General features: G+C 40.7%; 1 protein-coding gene across 1 annotated transcript in view; it reads right to left on the bottom strand.

The window, feature by feature from the left end:
- Window positions 1-555: 555 nt before the first annotated feature.
- The window catches only part of KIF1BP (KIF1 binding protein), a 25,247-nt gene continuing 8,228 nt past the window's right edge, over window positions 556-17,574 (bottom strand). The window contains exons 2-7 of the mRNA XM_008073094.1: window positions 16,049-16,147; window positions 11,434-11,513; window positions 10,937-11,120; window positions 7,095-7,179; window positions 3,606-3,721; window positions 556-1,999 (exon numbers count right to left, since the gene is read on the bottom strand). Of these exons, the coding sequence (XP_008071285.1) occupies window positions 1,124-1,999; window positions 3,606-3,721; window positions 7,095-7,179; window positions 10,937-11,120; window positions 11,434-11,513; window positions 16,049-16,147 (1,440 nt within the window). The 3' untranslated portion in view covers window positions 556-1,123. The remainder of the gene's footprint in view (window positions 2,000-3,605; window positions 3,722-7,094; window positions 7,180-10,936; window positions 11,121-11,433; window positions 11,514-16,048; window positions 16,148-17,574) is intronic.

The raw sequence follows: 17,574 nt of genomic DNA, 5'->3' as shown, positions 1-17,574 counted from the left end.
ACTTCTGGGTTCAAGTGATCCTCCTGCCTCAACTGCCAGAGTAGCTGGGGCTACAGGCATGCACCATGCCACCATGCCCCATGTAATTTTAACTTTTTGTAGAGACAGGGTCCAGCTATGTTGCCCAGGCTGGTCTCAGACTCCAGGCCTCAGGCAATCCTGCCTCAGCCTCCCAAAGTGCTGGAATTATAGGCGTGAGACACCGGCCTGGCTGGGATTTCATTTCTTAAAATGACTAACCTATCAACAATGTTTAGTTATGACACACTAATTCTTTTCTTAAAACGACTAACCTATCAACAATGTTTAGTTATGACACACTTATTCTTTTTCAACACTGCTTAAAGGTTTATAAATATATCAAGATCCTCTGATGAGAAGCCACAGCCAACAGGTTTTCTGGCACACAGTATAAGCTCGGTAAATATTTATTAAATGAATGATATGTTAATGTTTTCTAACTGTGCAAAGTTATTGAAGAAATATTCTTCTCTGGCTTCAAACAAGCTAATATCTTTGAAGTGTCAAAAATTAAAACCAATTCTTACAAGAAAGTAAAAGAAGAAATGAAAGTTTTTATTAGTGAAAAAAGTCAATTTATTATATTTCCAATAACCTTTTTCCTCTATAGTTAAGACAAACCATTTACATACACTTTACAATGTCGTTACTTAGTTTTTATTATTTTTAAAAGGAAGTTTTTTGAGGGGAATTTAGGAAAGCAAATATTTTAGAAAGAATAACTACAGGAAGTTACTTTCTCAATGCTAATATAGTAACAGACTTATCCACCAGGTTCATTAACCAGCATTTTCCCTTATAAGGAACCTATCAAGTACTAGCATACCAAGAATCTACAATTAGAAACTGAGACAAGAAATGTCTATAATTAAACAGGAAACGAGCAATCTAAAATACAAATCACAGGTTACTTTAACCGGGAAATTTGCATAATTAGATGTAAATTATTAATTATCTTTATGTTGATTAAGATCCTACCAAAGACTCAGTTGATCTGACTCAAGTTCAAGGTGCACTCATCTGGCTATAAGTATCACAATGGAATTGGGCTTGTTAAAAAATCACTTCAGTGTTACACATGTCCTTTCTTTAAAAGCAGGAGTTAAGTCAGGGTCGTCTTGGTTCTGAGTCTCTCCATTTTTGTTGGGAGAAGACTAACCATCTCTTTACTAAGTTCTAGCTCAACTTCTATTTCCTGGGCAGCCTCAGGGTGCTTTTCACAATAATCAACAATAAATTTGTAATGTTCCAACGATGCTGCCAAATTTTCTAGCTCTTTCTTGGGATCTGAAGTGATGATTTGGCTATAGAGACAGGCAACTCTAAACTTAGCTAGCATGGCAGGGCGAAGGACATCTTCCCCTATATGCTCAGGAAACACTTTATTTGGGTCTCTCAGTGAGTCTAAGAAGAGCTGGTAGTACTTCAATGCTGACTTATTAAGATTATTGATTTTTTTAACAATGTGTGAATCAGGATCCCTTAACTTGTCAGCAATGGCAACCTTCAAATCCATCATATCATAGTAAGTATGTGCAATTTCAAACTGGATCTGTCTGTTGACCAACAAATAGTACTGTGGATTCAGGTCTACTATGAGGGGCTCCAGCATGGCTATTCTGCGTTTGTGCATTTTGCATCGTCTCTCCATGTCAGTTTCAAAGAAGGCAAGCATCTTAAACAGAGCACTGTGGTCTTGGACAACTTCAATATGGTCAGTGACGTAACCATCAATCTGGAAGAACTCTTTTGCCTCAAAGACATAGTGCTGACCCACTAAGAAGAGTTCTCTGGCTTCCTCAAAATCTAAAGGTCTCAAATAGCTCACTTTCTCTTCCACTGCAGAGATGGCATCACACAGTTCACCAGTTCCAAACTGCACAGCTTTTTTCCTAATGCTTTCTTCCTTATCCAGTTCTTTTTTCCTCAAAGCTCTAAGTTCAGATTGCTTATCAAGATCAAGTTCTCCTATGTTGTCCTGAAAGAAAAAAACAAATTATGGTTAAGTAGGACACTAATTTCCTGCTGCCAAATAATATCAAAAAGGAAAAGACAACTCTCTTACTTCCCAGCCTAGTTTAGGGAGGTATTATAATCTTAAACATCTTTGAAACTGACTTTCTGCCAATTATATACCAGTTATATTAAAAACTCAAGAAATGAGAAAAACAGTATTTTAAATAAACAAGCAAACCGTTTAGATATTATGTATTCTCAGCTGGGCTCAGTGGCTCAGCCTGTAATCCCGCGCTTTGGGAGGCTGAGATGAGTCGATTGCCTGAGCCCGCAGGTTTGGGACCCGCCTGGGCAAATTGGTGAGACCTCATCTCTACAATAAATCAAAAAAATTAGTTGCGTGTGGTAGTGCCAGCCTGTAGTTCCAGCTACTTGGAAGGCTGAGGTGGAAGGATCACCGGAGCCCAGCAGGTCGAGGCTGCAGTGGCCGGGAGCATGCCACTGCACTCCAGTCTGGGCGACAGAGTGAGACTCCAACTCAAAAAAAAAAAAAAAAAAGATATTATGTATTCTCTCTGAGGAACTCTAACTCATTTAAAGTTACTCCTTCAAATAAGACAAATACACCATACAAAAGAACTTTGAGAACTGTGAAACATTATATACATGTAATACACTAATCAGTAGTATTTCTTTTTCAATATGATATTAAGACTATAATCTACTTCCTAAAAATATTCCACATTAATGATACGATGCTTATGCTACACGTTATTCAGTATAATATATTACAGAGAAATGCTCTAGGTCTCTTAAAGACACTAAAGTGAAGACAGAGTTAACTCTACCTTAACTCTACTATCATTGGTAGAGATGTTCTTAAAATGCACAGTGGCTCAAACCTGTAATTTCAGCATTTTGGGAGGTCAAGGCGAAAAGACTGCCTGAGCTCAGGAGTTCCAGACCAGCCTGGGCAACATGGCAAGACCTCACCTCTACGATAAATAAAAAAAATTAGCCAGGCTTGGTGACACGCGCCTGTAGTTCCAGCTACTTGGTAGGCTGAGATGGAAGGATCACCTGAGCACAGCAGGTCGAGGCTGCAGCAGCCAGAATTGTACCACTGCATAGTCCAGCCTGGGCAACAGAGTATGACTCCAACTCAAATAAATAAATAAGAGATAAAGGAATAAGATAAGAATACAAATAGAGAAAAACAAAACAGAATTTAAGTGACTTAGGAGGGGGCAAGAAAAGTTCTATGGAGTTTAAACTAGGGAGATGATATCTGTTGAGGATGAAGAATTATTCAATCAAATTATTGATTGAGAGTCTGTGTGCCTGAAGATAATAATGTAATAAGAACGTGATACAGATCCCATCTCTCCAGGAGTTTATATTCTAGCCAAAGGAAAGTCTTCAGGGTAGAAGTAACATTTCAGATAGGCCCTGAATGAGTAAGATTTTAAAAGGTAGAGATGAGAAAGGCAAATAAAAAGTTATGCAAGCATCCTACAAGTCTTCCATGATAAATACACAGTGAGCTCAGTGAGCAGACACCCCACCATGAGCTTTTACTCATATCCTGCTCATTGAAGAAAAAGGAAGGCAACCTGCGACAGCATTACCTGCATGGAGAGCTGCGCATCCTGCAGGAGCGTCAGACAGTACTTGATCCAGCATCGTGCTATTTCCCCTTTTCTTTGATGATAAAGCTCTGGCACATCTCCTTCAGCTTCAGGAGCTAAAAGTACAGGTGGGATTTGTCTCAGTTAATGGTCACAATTGTAATTTTCATTGTGTACTGTATTATTTTGAATATCATTTTTTCCTGATGATAAAAGGAACATCCTTACTGAAGTGGGGTGGGAGGAAACCCTCCCCAAATCCTACTGCCCGCAGGCACTCACTACTATTATTTTTACATGTTTCTTTCTAGTTTTTTCTTATGCTTTTTCTATAAGTAAAAATTAAGGTCACAATGTATATTCAATGTTCTTTTTCTTCATACATTATAGCAGTATAACTTTATCCATATCATTGTCGACACTTTAGCTTCATTTTTAAATATTCCATTATTTGACAAATGCTTCTAATATGGGAATTTGTTGTTTCCAATTCTTCACTATTATAAACAACTTTATGTCACGCAGCTCAGCGTCTGTGGGAGCCTGGTGCTAAGCCATTTATAGATGGCCTGCTTCTGGGCCAAAGTTTCATTCACAGCAGAGTAGCATAGTGGCTCATGCCTGTAATCCCAGTACTTTGGGAAACAGAGACAAGAGGACTGCCTGAATCCAGAGGTTTGCATCAGCCTCGGCAACATGGTGAGACCTCATCTCTACAATAAATTTTTAAAAATTAGGTGGGTGTGGTGGCACATGCCTGCAGTTCCAGCTACTAGGGAAGTCGAGGCAGAAGGATCCCCTGAGTCCAGTAGGTTGAGGCTGTGGTGCTTTTGAGTGTGTCACTGCACTCCAGCCTGGACAACAGGGTAAGAATCTGACTTTAAAAAAAAAAAAAAAAAAAAAAAGGTCAGTCCTCAACACACAGGTTTGTAAAAATTAAAAAAAAAAATCCTCTAAACATGAATAAATCTGTATAGTAAATCTATCTGGATTTTGGATTACTGCGTCTAAGCAACATAGCAAGACCTCATCTCTACAAAAAATATTTAAAAACATTCGCCCGGCATGGTGGTGCACACTTGTAGTTCAGCTATTCAGGAGGCTGAGTGGGGAGAACTGCTTGAACCCAGGAGTCTGAGGCTGGTGTGAGCCATGACTGTGCCACCATACTCCAGACTGGGTCACAAAATTAGACTCTGTCTTATAAAAAAAAATTCTAAATTAATTAAAAAAAAATAGGCCAGGCACAGTGGCTCATGCCTATAATCCCAGCACTTTGGTAGGTCGAGGTAAGAATATTGCCCGAGTCCGTGGGTTTGAGACCAACCTGGGCAACTTGGTGAGACCTCATCTCTACAATAAATAAAAAAATTAGCCAGGCATGGTGCCACGTGCCTACAGTTCCAGCTACTTGGAAGGCTGAGGCGGAAGGATTGCCTGAGCCCAGCAGGTTGAGACTGTGGTGGCCGGGAGCGTGCCACTGCCCTCCAGTCTGGGTGACAAAGTGAGACTCTGACTCAAAAAAATAAAAATAAAAATAAAAAAATAAATACTCCAGCCAGTCGCAGCGGCTCACACCTGTAATCCCAGCATTTTGGGAGGCGGAGGTGAAAGGACTGCCTGAGCCCAGGGGTTTGAGACCAGCCTAGGGAACATGGTGAGACCTTGTCACTACAATAAATCAAAAAATTAGCCAGGCATGGTGGTGCTCATCTGTAGTTCCAGCTACTTGGAAGGCTAAGGCAGAAGGCTCACTTAAGTCCAGCAGGTTGAGGCTGCAGTAACTCTGAGTGTGCCACTGCACTCTAGCCCAGGCGACAGAATAAGATTCCAGCTCAAAAAAACATTCCAACCATATGAGGCTGCTCAATGAAAACAAACTGAAAACACTGGACTTTTTTTTTTTTTTTTTTTGAGTTGTAATCTCACTCTGTCACCCAGACTGGAGTGCAGTGGCACGCTCACAGCCACCACAGTTTTGACCTGCTGGGCTCAAGCAATCCTTCTGCCTCAGCCTTCCAAGTAGCTGGAACTATAGGCACATGGCACCATGCCTGGCTAATTTTTTTATTTATTGTAGAGATGAGGTTTGCTGGGCTCAGGAGATCCTTCTGCCTCAACCTTCCAAGTAGCTGGAACTACAGGCACATGCCACCACACCCGGCTAATTTTTGATTTACTGCAGAGATGAGGTCTTGCCAAATTACCCAGGCTAGTCTCGAACCTGTGGACTCAGGTAGTCCTCTCACTTCGGCCTTCTAAAGTGCTGGGATTACAGGTGTGAGCCGCCTCGCCCGGCCAGACTTTTTTTAGCTTTCTATTTTGAAGAGTAAAAACAAAAACATATGTCACGGGTGATTTAGTTTTTTAAAATTTTTTTGAGATAAGTGTCTCTTAGACTTCAACGAATCTACAATTAATTAATATAGCAAATACATTAATGGGAAAATCCAATTTGATTTGATGCTATACATTCCCTTAACCCTTCAGAGCCTCTGCATTCCTCTGATCCACAACTAGAATGTCCATTTATAAAGAAGTATGATGGGCCAGATGCGGTGGCTCACGCCTATAATCCCAGCACTTTGGGAGGCGTAAGTGAGAGGATTGTCTGAGCCTATGGGTTGACCAGCCTGGGCAACTTGGTGAGATCTCATCTCTACAATAAATCAAAAAACTAGCCAGGTGTGGTAGCACGTGTCTGTAGTTCCATACTTGGAAGACTGAGGCAGAAGGATTACCTGAGCCTAGCAGGTCAAGGCTGCAGTGGCCATAAGCATGCCACTGCATTCCAGCCTGGGTGACAGAGTGAGACTCTGACTTAAAAAAAAAAAAAAAAAATGGCTATTTGGACACATCTCTTATGCATGTAGTACTCCAACCAAAAACATAGAATCCGATTTTGACATAAGAAAACAAATCCCAACTGATGGAAAATTCTGCGAAACAACTGAGCTGTATTCTTCAAAAATGTTTTGTGATAAAAGAGAAAGACAGGCTGAGAAGTTGTTCCAGATGAAAAAAGACTAAAGAATGTGGCAACTGAATACAACATGCAATTTTGAACTGCATGATCCAACACTGGGAAAAATGCTGTATGGGAACAACTGATGAAACAAAAATGTGCAAAACAGACAAAAGGACTGTATCAATGTTACACTTCCTAAATTTGATAAATGTTCCAGGATTATATAAAAAGATATTCTTGTTTTTAGGAAATACATGCTGAAGTGTTCCAGGGTAAAGAAGGCTAATGTATGTAATCTTCTCTCCAATGTATGTAACCTTCTCTCCAATGTATGTAACCTTTTCTCACAGAGAAAAAATAAAATTTGATTTCAAATGAGGAAAATACTAAAAATTGGTGAATTTAGAAGGGCACATAGTAGTTCTTTGTTCTGTTCTTGTAACTTTTCTAAGGTTTAAAATAATTTCAAAATAAAAAGTTTTTCAAAAGTTATGTAATAAAACATGCACAGATAAACTTACTATCTTCTGTGACTGTGATCTTTCCAGTTTGACCAAAAATGACATTAGCAGCTGATAAACAGTGCCTGGCCTCCATAAAGCATAGCTGTTGGGGAAATAAACAACAGTGAACCCAAACACCACACAGCTTTATTTGCAACTGATAACGTGCATAGTCTTTTAATATGGGAAAAGCTAAAGGTCAAGTTTTAAAAAATCACTCCTAAGGAGGTACTGTATAACTGCAGAACATTAAAAGGTAAAGAAGATATATTATCATATTATCTGATTAAAAAGCTACCTTGAAGACTGAAACAACAATGTCCTTAATAACAATCCAAACAGGCTGATACACAACTGTTGATTGAAAGTTAGCTCTGCTCACAATCAATAAACACATAGGAATGGCTGTCATCCTAGACTCAGCCTCAAAGACTCCTTTAGGGTTGGTCTAAATAGGCAAAGTTCTGTGCACAATAAATTCTTAGACCATTTACATTCTGACAGAGGACTGAAGATTCAATTTTTTTTTTTTTTTGAGTTGGAGTCTCACTGTGTCACCCAGACTGGAGTGCAGTGGCCGCTCCCGGCCACCATAGCCTCGACCTGCTGGGCTCCGGTGATCCTTCCGCCTCAGCCTTCCAAGTAGCTGGAACTACAGGCGCGCTACCATGCCCGGCTCATTTTGATTTATTGTAGAGATGAGGTCTTGCCAAGTTGCTCAGGCGGGTCTCGAACCTGCAGGCTCAGGCAATCCACTCACCTCAGTCTCCCAAAGGCACAGGATTACAGGCTGAGCCACCGAGCCCGGCTTAATTTTTTTTTTTTGCGTTGGAGTTTCACTCTGTTGCCCATGCTGGAGTGCAGTGGCATGCTCACGCCCACCCTAACGTCGACCCACTGGGTCCACCTCAGTCTTCCAAGAAGCTGGAACTACAGGTGCACGCTACCATGCCTGACTAAATTTTTGTTTATTGTAGAGACAAGGTCTTGCCAAGTTGTCCGGGCTGGTCTTGAACCCGTGGGCTCAGGCAATCCTCTTATCTCGGCCTCCCAAAGTGCTGGGATTACAGGTTGAGCCACTGAGCCCAGCCGAAGATTTAATTTTTATTAGGCTTAGAGATCACTTTCATATCCTACTGTTTAAAAAAAATAATAAAAAAGACAAATTCTGATAGGAAGAGATTCCTGTGTTCCAAATTCTTTCGAATTTACAGACAATAAGGCCTCCCACCAAGTTCTAAAGTCAAACTTCTACAGATGAACTTTATGAACCTGCTTTACCAACACTTTTGAACTTCATAATTCAATCTGAGCATGGTAAACTTCTCAAACATTTAGAGATCTCCTTGTTAATTAATATAAACACTTTGTATTGTCACGTAAGTCACAGACAGGATCACCCAGCAGAAGTACAAAGTTAAAGTTCAACTTTTAGTTGGTAGCCACCCTCATGCAATAGGATGTCTACTTCATATGTGTAATACATGAAAGACTTTTAATGGCCGACTATGACTTCAAAATCTCTGCATTAAATATATCTCTCCACTATGGCAAACTCAGAAGCCATCTTGAAAACAACTGGGCGCCATGTGTAGTACCAGTCCAGCAACATCTAGATCAAAGTGTTGCCGTCAAATCTTGAAAGCCAAAAGAAGTTAAAGTTTGCATACAGAAACTTTAGTTATCCCTCTACAACCCCTTAACCATTATCATCACTTTAGCTATGTCAGAATGGCTTCCTATTAGCAACCACTGCTGGAATAGCAAGTGCCTTGTGCTGCATTCTTGGAGGCTGATAAATGTGGGATTTTTTAGCACCTGCCAGGTAGGGACTCACCAAGTAGCAAAATCTCATCACTGGAATCAGATGAAGATGACAATGACAGAAATGAAATCGCATTTTAAAACATGGTTCAAGTCCCTTTTTTTTTCAATATAACTTAGCTGCTGGTAACAAAAACTTAAAAAAACTTTTGGTAACAAAATGAAAGTGCAGGGTGGGGGAAGTACTCATGAAAATTATCACATACTCCACATAAGTAATGCTTAACAACTTTAAATTTTTAATCACACTTTAAATTAGTATCTAGATGGCTTAGTACTACCAATATCCATGGAGTTTTATGTTAATAAAATCATAGTGAATGTATAATTTTAAAGTTGCTAAACACAATGAACAAGAGGTCTCCAACAGCTATAAAAAAGATGCCACTAACCCTGAGCCTTTGGGATGCTGAGATGAGTGGATTGCCTGAGCCCACAGGTTCGAGACCCGCCTGGGCAGCGAGACCTCAATAAATCAAAAAATCAGCCGGGCATGGAAGCGCATGCCTGTAATTCCAGCTACTTGCAAGGCTGAGGCGGAAGGATCGCCGGAGCCCAGCAGGTCAAGGCTGCAGCCACTGCACTCCAGTCTGGGCGACAGAGTGAGACTCCAACTCAAAAAAAAAAAAGATGGCACAAGCAGAGGCACTGGGTACCACTTTTGATGACAACCACGATGGAATGGATCACAAGAATTAGAGTTAAGTGAATGCTCTGATATATGCAGTAGTGTTACTTATACACTTGAGCTTAGACCAAAGTCCTAGAAGCGATGCTGCAGCCACCACAGCCCTTTCTCTCCTGCTAATAGCTTTTCTGAATGCAATTCTGTGGGACAATACTTTAATCAAAGGGCACATTTACAGAACCAACACTAACAAAAAGCCTAGAAAGGATAAAGGCCCAAGGATAAGGCAGCAGGTTACCAGAGATAAAAGCAGCAGCTCTGATGAGAAAATGACCAAAGTTTCAGAAGAGGCTTGTGAATTAGAAACACAAATAAAAGTAATTTCTATTGCTGACATATCTTGTTAAAGATGAACAGAGCCGGGCTCAGCCTGTAATCCCGCGCTTTGGGAGGCTGACATGAGTGGATTGCCTGAGCCCGCGGGTTCGAGACCCATATGGGCAACTTGGTGAGACCTCATCTCCACAATAAATCAAAAAATTAGCCAGGCATAGTAGCGTGTGCCTGTAGTTCCAGTTACTTGGAAGGTTGAGGCAGAAGGATCGCTGGAGCCCAGCAGGTTGAGGCTGCGGTGGCCGGGAGCGGCCACTGCATTCCAGTCTGGGTGACAGAGTGAGACTCCAACTCAAAAAAAAAAAAAAAAAGATGAACGGAAAAGATGGTTGGGAAAAGTGGCTTAAAATCATTTTAACATTAGAGACTCTTAAGAACTAAAGGAATAAATGGGTCAATTACGAGTACATCAATATGATATGAGCAATTCTGATAAACTAAGAAGCTCAAAAACGCTGTACTCATGTAACAGTCCAAAAGGAGTATGTCATAAAGACCCAGGACTACAGAACTCAGCAGAGATATTGCCTACACCGAAAAATTATTCTAGAGAAGTTAATTCTGAAAAATAACTGAAATGTATCACATGCTTTTATCAAAGCCCACATTTAACAGTCAACTTCCTCAGACAAGTTCTCAGAGTTACCAGATTACCATTTCATAAAGATAAAGCTATATCTACAATATAAAATCTGCAATTTAGGTAATATCTCACTAAAATAAATGGCAATAGCCTGCCTATGTAAAGAAGAATTGGTCCCAGGTAACATGTACTTTTAGGGGTTAGCAACATATAAGACAATGATAAATCTCACTATTTTAAGACCCAAAAGGATTCATGCAACAGAAAGCTACAGGATTTTAGTATACTGGCAAATTGGACCACATTTTTCTGTTCAGTTTTATATCCTAGAATACAAGCTATTTTTAAAAGATAGTATTTTCAAGGAACTACAGACGCTATTTTTATACTCACTATTGGTACTCTGTTAAATAACGACTTCGAGAAGCTTACCTTATTGATGTAAAATTGTGATAAGGTAGCAGCATTGATGGCCCACTCTATAGGATCATAAGCATTGTGCTCAAGTTGACGTTTCAGTGTACTGTGGCAATAATGAGCAGCCTTCTCAAACATTTCCATATGCTGGTAGACCTGAGCCAGGTAGTAGAGGTTATGAGTATAAACCTTCTCGAATCTGTGAAGGACAAAAAAAAAAGATATTTGCAAAATAATTTACCATTTATGCGTAAATGTCATTTATATTTATTGTGACCTTCCCACCAATCCTTTGAGTTTGGTTATTGTATTTATTTGGTAAATAAGGAAACTGAGTCTCAGACCTGAACAAAGTCACTTAATTATTAAGTGGCAAATGGACTCATGTCAGAGCCCACATTCTGTAACCTAACCTAAGTGCCCTAAGGCAGAAAACATCATGCTTTTTTGAACAATCACCTTATCTACACTCTGTGGAAATACCTGGATGACTGACATCTATATCTCCTCACCTTTTTGATCTCTCTTGTTCAGTAAGTTTCTCTTCTTCAGGAAGAAAATGCTCAGTGGGATCAAGAGGAGGACTCCCAATCTACATTTTAGAAAAACAAAAGCACTTTAAGATGTTAAACTATAAACATCAAGTGCCCTCTTCTGGAAGAACTGAGAAATCAACTTTTACAAGCCAAATACACTTCATTTTTTTCCTAGTTCACTTTCATGTTGATTTGCTCTAATCTTTATTCTCAAAGGGAAAAAGAGCTTGTTATGGGTAGAAACCATATTTTATCCACATTTGATTCCTGAGCATTTTGCACAGTGCCTGGTACACAGTAGTAACAATAAATATCTCAGAAATTCAACTGACAAAGCAAACAGGAAAGTTCAGTCTATGCAATCTGCTCACAACTCATTCCTTTCTGGAGCCAGATCGTGTGGGTTGGAATGCCAGCTCTACCACTGACTAGTGTGTGACTCTGGGCAAGTCACTTAGTCTCTGGTACTTCTGCTTCCTCATGTAAAAAAATACAAATAGTAACAGTACCTACTTCATAAAGTTGTCATGACTTAATATTTGTAAATGAGTTAGTATTTGCAAATCACTTATAATAGTGTCGATAAGTACTACAAGCGTTGTTTGTTAAATAAGATATCTCTCTAGCTTATAAGATTTTGTCTCTAGCTGGGCTCGGTGGCTCAGCCTGTAATCTTGCACCTTCGGGAGGCTGAGGTGAGTGGATTGCCTGAGCCCGCGGGTTCGAGACCTGCCTGGGCAGCGAGACCTCATCTCTACAATAAAATCAAAAAATTAGCCAGGCGTGGTAGCGCACCCCTGTAATTCTAGTTACTCGGAAGGCTGAGGAGGAAGGATCGCCGGAGTCCAGCAGGTCGAGGCTGCGGTGGCTGGGAGCAGCCACTGCACTCCAGTCTGGGCGACAGAGTGAGACTCCGACTCAAAAAAAAAAAGATTTTGTCTCTCTCTTTTTTTTTTCCTTTTTTTAGAGATGAGGTCTCATCAAGTTGCCCGGGCTGGTCTTGAACCTGTAGGCTCAGGCAATCCATTCACCTCGACCTCCCGAAGTGCTGGGATTACAGGCTGAGCTACCAAGCCCCACCAAGGTTTTGTCTATTAATTGCCCCCTCAAACCTGCCAACAAATAACTCTTCATTAGTATAGAATTTGTTTTCTTCTTTATTCTTCTCTTATACTGTGTTTGAGCCATTTTATGGAGAAAAAGAGAATCTCTTTATCTTAATACAATAACTATTTAACTAGATTACCTTGGAAGAGAGCATAGTAAAGCAGAAGTTTTGAACATGAGTTTAGGGTCAGAAGAACCAGATTTAAATCTTGATTCTGCCACCTACTATATGCTAACCTCACTGAACCGCCAACTCCTTACTTGTAAATGGGAATAATAATAGCCACTTCACAGAGTTATCATGAGGAAAAAAAATGTAGCCTATTTAAGCACTCAATACATATTAATGCTTTTATATTTTATTTATTTATTTATTTATTTATTTATTTATTTATTTATTGAGTTGGAGTCTTACTCTGTCGCCCAGGCTGCAATGCAGTGGCACACTCACGGCCACTGCAGCCTCAACCTGCTGAGCTCAGGCGATCCTTCCACTTCAGCCTTTCAAGTAATTGGAACTACAGACGCACGCCACTACGCCCAGCTAGTTTTTGTGATTTAGTGTAGAGATGAGGTCTCACTATGTTGCCCAGACTGGTCTCGAACCCCTGGGCTCAGGCAATCCTCTCACCTCAGCCTCCCAAAGTGCTGGAATTACAGGCTGAGCCACTGTGCCTGGTCTGTATTTTATTTAAATAAATGTAGTTACATCATCTAATACTAAAATGTGAGTTTTTTGCTTTTGGTTTTTTTCTGAGTCATGTCACTGCACTCCAGCCTGGGCAATAAAGTGAAAACTTGACTCACTGAAAATAAAAAATAGAGCTGGGCTCGGTGGCTCAGCCTGTAATCCCAGAACTTTGGGAGGCTGAAGTGAGTGGATTACCTGAACAACTTAGTAAGACCTCATCTCTACAATAAATCAAAAAAATTAGCCGGGTGTGGTAGCGCGCACCTGTAGTTCCAGCTACTTGGAAGGCTGAGGTGGAAGGATCACTGGAGCCCAGCGGGTGGAGAATGCGGTGGCCAGGAGTGGCCACTGCACTCCGGTCTGAGTGACAGAGAGAGACTCCAACTCAATCAATCAATCAATCAATAAAAATAAAAAATTCTTAAAGGGAAGCCATGATTTTGCCAACATGATGATGCCACCATTTTAGGAAATCTGAAACTTTTAAAAAATTCTTTTCTTTTCTTGCAAATGGGGTCTTGCTATGTTGCCGAGGCTTGCCTTGAGTTCCTGGGCTTAAGCAATTATCATTCCTCTACCTCCCAAAGTGCTGGGATTACAGGCATAAACCACCATGCTTGGCCCTTTTTTTTTTTTTCTTTTTGGAGTCAAGGTCTTACTCTCAAGGTAGCCCAACCTAGAGTACGGTGACATGATCACCTTCCAAGTAGCTGGCTCACCACTGGCTCAACCACCTAGGTTCAGGCAACCCTTCTGCTTTAGACTCCCAAGTAGCTGAGACTAAAGGTATGCACCACCATGCCCAGCTAATATTTTAATTGTTCTGTAGAGGCGAAGTCTCACTATGTTGGTTGGTCTCAAACTCCTGGACTCAAGTGATCCTCCCACCTCAGTCTCCCAAAGTACTGGGGTAATAGGTATGAGCCACGATACCAGCCCAGTATCTAAAACTTGTATATCCTTTTGTAGCTAAGCACTATGATAGCTGAATTTAGCACATACATTTATATGTTTAGTCTCCTTTATGTGGTATGTAATATTATTTCCAGTTCTTTAATGTTATAAGGACATTTTACTGATGGATTTACAAAGCAGATAACTGTGACAAATAGTAATCTCCAGCAAAATACTGTGCCAGATAATTTCTCTTTCATATGAAAAAAAAGTATAAGGAAACAAATGTTAACACGTGGTTTTTCCCCTTTGCAGGCTGTACCCTCTAAATTGAGAGTTTTCAATCTAGGACCACAGAGGCCTGGAAGTGCAACAGCACCTGTTATGTACTACTAAAGTGAGGAGGTAGAAGGAATCTGTAATGCATTGGGCTCAGGGTCCTTTTGATCTGCTTACCCGGAATAGCTCGATCATTTTTTTTTTTTTTTTTTTTTGAGTCGGAGTCTCACTCTGTCGCCCAGACTGGAGTGCAGTGGCTGCTCCCGGCTACCGCGGCCTCGACCTGCTGGGCTCCGGCGATCCTTCCGCCTCAGCCTTCCAAGTAGCTGGAACTACAGACGCGCGCTACCACGCCCGGCTCATTTTTTTGATTTACTGTAGAGATGAGGTCTCGCCAAGTTGCCCAGGCGGGTCTCGAACCTGCAGGCTCAGGCAATCCACTCACCTCAGCCTCCCAAAGGCACGGGATCACAGGCTGAGCCACCAAGCCCAGCTTATTATTTTTTTTAATATGCTGCATTTCAGAAGGGTTTCACAGGCTAAAAAAAAAAAAAACCAAAAAACTGAAAACCTACTGCCCCGAATCAATGGTTCTCAAAGTACTATAGAACACTTAGACCAGCAGCATAAGCATCACCCAGGACATTGTTAAAAATGCAGATTCTGGCCATTGCCTTACTAGACTCTGGTATAACCATGGGCTCTTTGAGCTATGGCCATCACCATGTTTCCTGGCTTTGGTCCCCTTCCTTACCTTGGGAAGGTGAATCTCCTCTTTCTCTCAATTTTCTCTTTAAACTATATTTTCTAATCTTAAAAAAAAGAAAGCAGATTCCCAGGTCCCATCACAGAACCACTACATCAGAGTCTGGAAGCCTCTCTGCTGTGTTCTCACAAGCTCATTAGCTGATTTTGATGCATGCTAACGTTTGAGAATCATAGTCTCAAAGAGTTCAGATATTTTGCTCAAGTAGTTCTTGCCTGCTTTCCTTTAAGCACTGCTATTTTCACTGGAAACCAAACAGAAGTTTTAGATTATAAGTACAAAAATATGCAAATAGTATTTTAGGATAACATTAGAATCATATTTCCTTTATAACTATGACTAAAGTTGCCATTATGCCCTATCCAAGGATTGTTATAAAAACCTCAAAATCTTGCCGGTTGCACTGGCTTACACCTGTAATCCCAGTACTTTGGGAGGACAATGGGAGAGGAATGCCTGAGCCCAGGGGTTCGAGACCAGCCTGGGCAACTTGGTCAGACCTCATCTCTACAATAAATCAAAAAATTAGCCGGTGTGGTGGTGCATGCCTATGGCTCCAGCTACTTGGAGGGCTGAGGCAGAAGGATCACCTGAGCCCACCAGGTCGAGACAACAGTGGCCATGAGTGTGCTACTGCACTTCAGTCTGGACGTCAGAGTGAGACTCCATCTCAAAAAAAAAAAAAAAAACTCAAAATCTTAGTCGTTCAGCTATTAGGTGACTTCCCAGACAGCTCCATAGAGAAGTTCCTAGGTTTTGAAGAGTCACACCAATATAATATGAATAAGGAGTTGGTAGTATAAATTCTTGACTAGTTTCAATAAAAATTAAAATGTATCTGACAAATAACATACCTCTTTCATATACTGATTATATAGTGCTTCTGATGACTCTAGGTAAGCCTGTGCAGTTTCAATATCTTCTCTTTCAGACCACAAGATACCCAGATTATTCTGGAAAATAAAAGAGAAGCAAACAATATCAGACAGACTTCCAATTGAAATATCTTTCAGCCGGGCTTGGTTGCTCAGCCCGTAATCCCAGCGCTTTGGGAGGTTAAGGTGAGTGGATTGCCTGAGCCTGTGAGTTCGAGACCTGCCGGGGCAACTTGACAAGACCTCATCTCTACAATAAATCAAAAAAAATTAGCTGGGCGTGGTAATGCGTGCCTATAGTTCCAGCTACTTGGAGGGCTGAGGCGGAAGGATTGCCGGAGCCCAGCAGGTCAAGGCTGAGGTGGCCGGGAACAGCCACTGCACTCCAGTCTGGGCGACAGAGTGAGACTCCAACTTGGAAAAAAAAAAAGAAATATTCTTCATATTTTTTAAGTCAATACCTACTAATCAAATAGTACTGAAGCTTGATTACCAATGAATTTATTATTCATCACAACACTGGCCTTATAAAGTGGAGTACGTCGCTGCTAAGATGGACCCCCAATGATCCCTGTTTCTGGTATTCATGCCCGTGTGTAACCTCTTCCCCTTGAGGATGAGCTAGATCTAGTGACTTGCTTCTAATGAGTAGAATATGGCAGAAGTGCTGGAAAGTTGCTTCCGAGATTAGGCTACAAAACACCATGGCTTCCATTTTGGGTGCTCTCTTGCTCTCTTAGAAGGAAGTCAATCATCATGTTGTGAGCCACCCTATGGAGAGGCTCATATAAAAAGGAAATGAAGGAGGTCAACAGTGTGAGCCCCTCAGACAAAAAAACCTGAGAAACTGAATCTTGCCCAAAAACCATGTGAGGGAGTTGGGAGCCAATCCTCCCCCAATTCAGCCGTCAAGTGAGACTGTAGACCCAGCAGGTCAACAATATGATGAGAGACCTTGAGCCAGAGGCAACTAGCTAAGCTGTGCCAAGATTTCTGAGATAATACACACAGATGGGCCAGAAGTATATAATGCTTTCAAAATACTAAAATATACTCTAGAGGCCTCAAAAAATAAATTCTCAATAGTCACCAATTTTGTGGTTCAAGTCTGAAAAAAAAAAGAGGAATGAACTCAGATTCCAGAACAGATCAATAATTCAAATGACAATAATACAAAAATCCAGAAGATGCTATATGCCTTTCTCATCAGTTAAATCAGATTCCTAATGTTTACCATTTCAAACAACAAAACATTTATATTTTCGAGGGAGTTCTTAAAAGTATGGTTTTATAATTTTATTGCCAATCGAGAAGTCTCATTGATTCTTCTTTCTCAGTGTCTTTTATAGTATTGATCTCCTCCTTCTGATTTCCATTGTACCAACTTTCTTCTGCTACCATGAAGGCTAAGGTGAAGTGGAGTGGGTTTGAGGTTATATCCTAAATATTTTTTTTTTTTTTGAGTTGGAGTCTCACTCTGTCGACCAGACTGGAGTGCAGTGGCC

This window comes from Carlito syrichta, unplaced genomic scaffold (genome assembly GCF_000164805.1).
Source record: "Carlito syrichta isolate Samal-C Ts95f unplaced genomic scaffold, Tarsius_syrichta-2.0.1 Scaffold315646, whole genome shotgun sequence".
Taxonomy (NCBI): domain Eukaryota; kingdom Metazoa; phylum Chordata; class Mammalia; order Primates; family Tarsiidae; genus Carlito; species Carlito syrichta.
The sequence above is the reverse complement of the archived record's forward strand: the minus strand, read 5'-3'. Positions and strand labels throughout refer to the sequence as shown.